The sequence below is a fragment of the Aegilops tauschii genome, chromosome 2 (assembly GCF_002575655.3).
Source record: "Aegilops tauschii subsp. strangulata cultivar AL8/78 chromosome 2, Aet v6.0, whole genome shotgun sequence".
Lineage (NCBI taxonomy): Eukaryota > Viridiplantae > Streptophyta > Magnoliopsida > Poales > Poaceae > Aegilops > Aegilops tauschii.
In genome coordinates, this window is record NC_053036.3 from 334,173,575 (window position 1) to 334,175,370 (window position 1,796).

The following is a 1,796-nucleotide window of genomic DNA, read 5'->3' on the forward strand; positions in this document are numbered from 1 at the left end:
CCAAATACGCCACGTTGTCTTGTTGCTTTGTATCAATTTTAATATTATTATGGTGGTGTGCATCTGCAGATGCAGAGGCCGGAATGTTTAATCTTCTTTTCGGAAAAAAATGTGATTACCCATCTTAGATGAGCATGTCCGTAATAGTGGTCTACTTTATGTGAATTATGTAAATGTATGTTTATTTTGGTCAACTTTCATAAAAACATGTAAATGTCATTTGGATGGCAAGACAGAAAGTGTGGGTTCTTCGGGAAATACTATTACCGAAAAAGGCTTTCGCCTTGCTTTATAAATAAATCAAACCACCACAGCCAAACGGTAGAACAAGGTTCACCCACGCACACAGTTGCACAACAGACAACAGGTGCGAGCTTAATCTCGTTCAGTATCAATAGTCTGTATTGCATAGCGCAAGCACGATTGGTTCGTACCATGGTGTTTCTAAGGTGCTCTGGACCTCTGGTGTACTCTCAAGAGCGAGTGCATTTGGACATGTATTCGTTTAACTTTCCTTAGTTATAACTAATTACTAATATATGTACAAAACAATATTATTTTTAGCGGAGCATAACAATTTCTGGGCTGAAATATCATGGCAAGCCATATCTGTTTATCTATATTTGGTTATATTTGTTCCATGTAGAGTGCAGGAATGACAGCCCTAATTTGAACAGAAAGATCTAAAGTAACTAATTAATGGAAATCTCTTATTTATATTGCATTTTATAGAGCATGAGTGATTGATTCGGTTCACTGAATCTATCACTCAAGCTTCACAAACCATACACTATAATATAGTAATATATATGTACAAACAATTCGGCTGGAGATAGCACCAGACGACCCCGGGCGTATTGAGCTACACACATGCAGACCAGCAAAAGCCACACGCACGCGCACGTAGTACCGTGGTATTTCGATCGCACACATATACAATACTACATACGTACGGTGGTAATATATATGACGGCCAGCCGTCCTGCCAGGTAGACGAAGACTACCTCGTGGTATCTACAGTATATCTTACCCAGGGCAGACAGGCAAGCTTGGAAGCTCACGCGTCGCGAACCTCGAAGACGTTGCGCGTCTTGACGACGACGTCGTACATGTGGACGAGCTTGAGGCGGGCGAAGTCTCGCGGGACGGAGATGAGGTGCACGGTGGAGCGCTGGTGGAACTGGAGCAGGCACGAGTCGTTGAGGTAGCGCTCCCACCCTAGCTCCCGCAGCCGCCGCTCCAGGACGTCGTACGTGGTCACCACCTCGCCGCTCGGCACATGCACCAGCACTTTGCCCGGCCGCGCCCCGCTCCCGCCGCCGCGGCCGGGCGCCTCGTTGTCCGCCCGCCTCACGATCCCGTCCTCGAATACCCACACGCCAGTCATGCTAGCTATTTCACTTGACTTGACTAGCTTGTAGGCTTTTGCTAACAGCTTGCAAGATGTATCGATTTCAGAGGTGATCGATCAGCAATGGTGATTGATGGTGCAAAGAGGTGGGAAGAAGGTGCAGAGCTTATATAGGGGCAAAGGCTACCGGGATGACGTGGGTGCACTGCTTATTACGGTGTGGCTCCTGCATCGGCTAAGGTGGGTCCCGCCAGCTCAGCGGTGGTGTCCTTGGAATGGGGTGGTGTGGGCCCCCGGGAATCACGGCGCCTCCAACCATAGAAGTAGAACATAGTTGGAAGTTTCCAATCGAATACTGACAATCAACCGTTGGATCACAGAATGGATGGCCAGATCTGTTGTGTTCCTCTGGGCCACGAAAAAGCAAGATGGTCATTGAAGCCGT

General features: G+C 47.5%; 1 protein-coding gene across 1 annotated transcript; it reads right to left on the bottom strand.

The window, feature by feature from the left end:
* Positions 1 to 696: 696 nt before the first annotated feature.
* Positions 697 to 1,503, bottom strand: LOC109748208 (flowering-promoting factor 1-like protein 4). Its single transcript, XM_020307244.4, has one exon. It carries the CDS (start codon positions 1,385 to 1,387, stop codon positions 1,058 to 1,060), a length of 330 nt encoding a protein of 109 aa, XP_020162833.1. The 5' UTR covers positions 1,388 to 1,503; the 3' UTR covers positions 697 to 1,057.
* Positions 1,504 to 1,796: the final 293 nt, after the last annotated feature.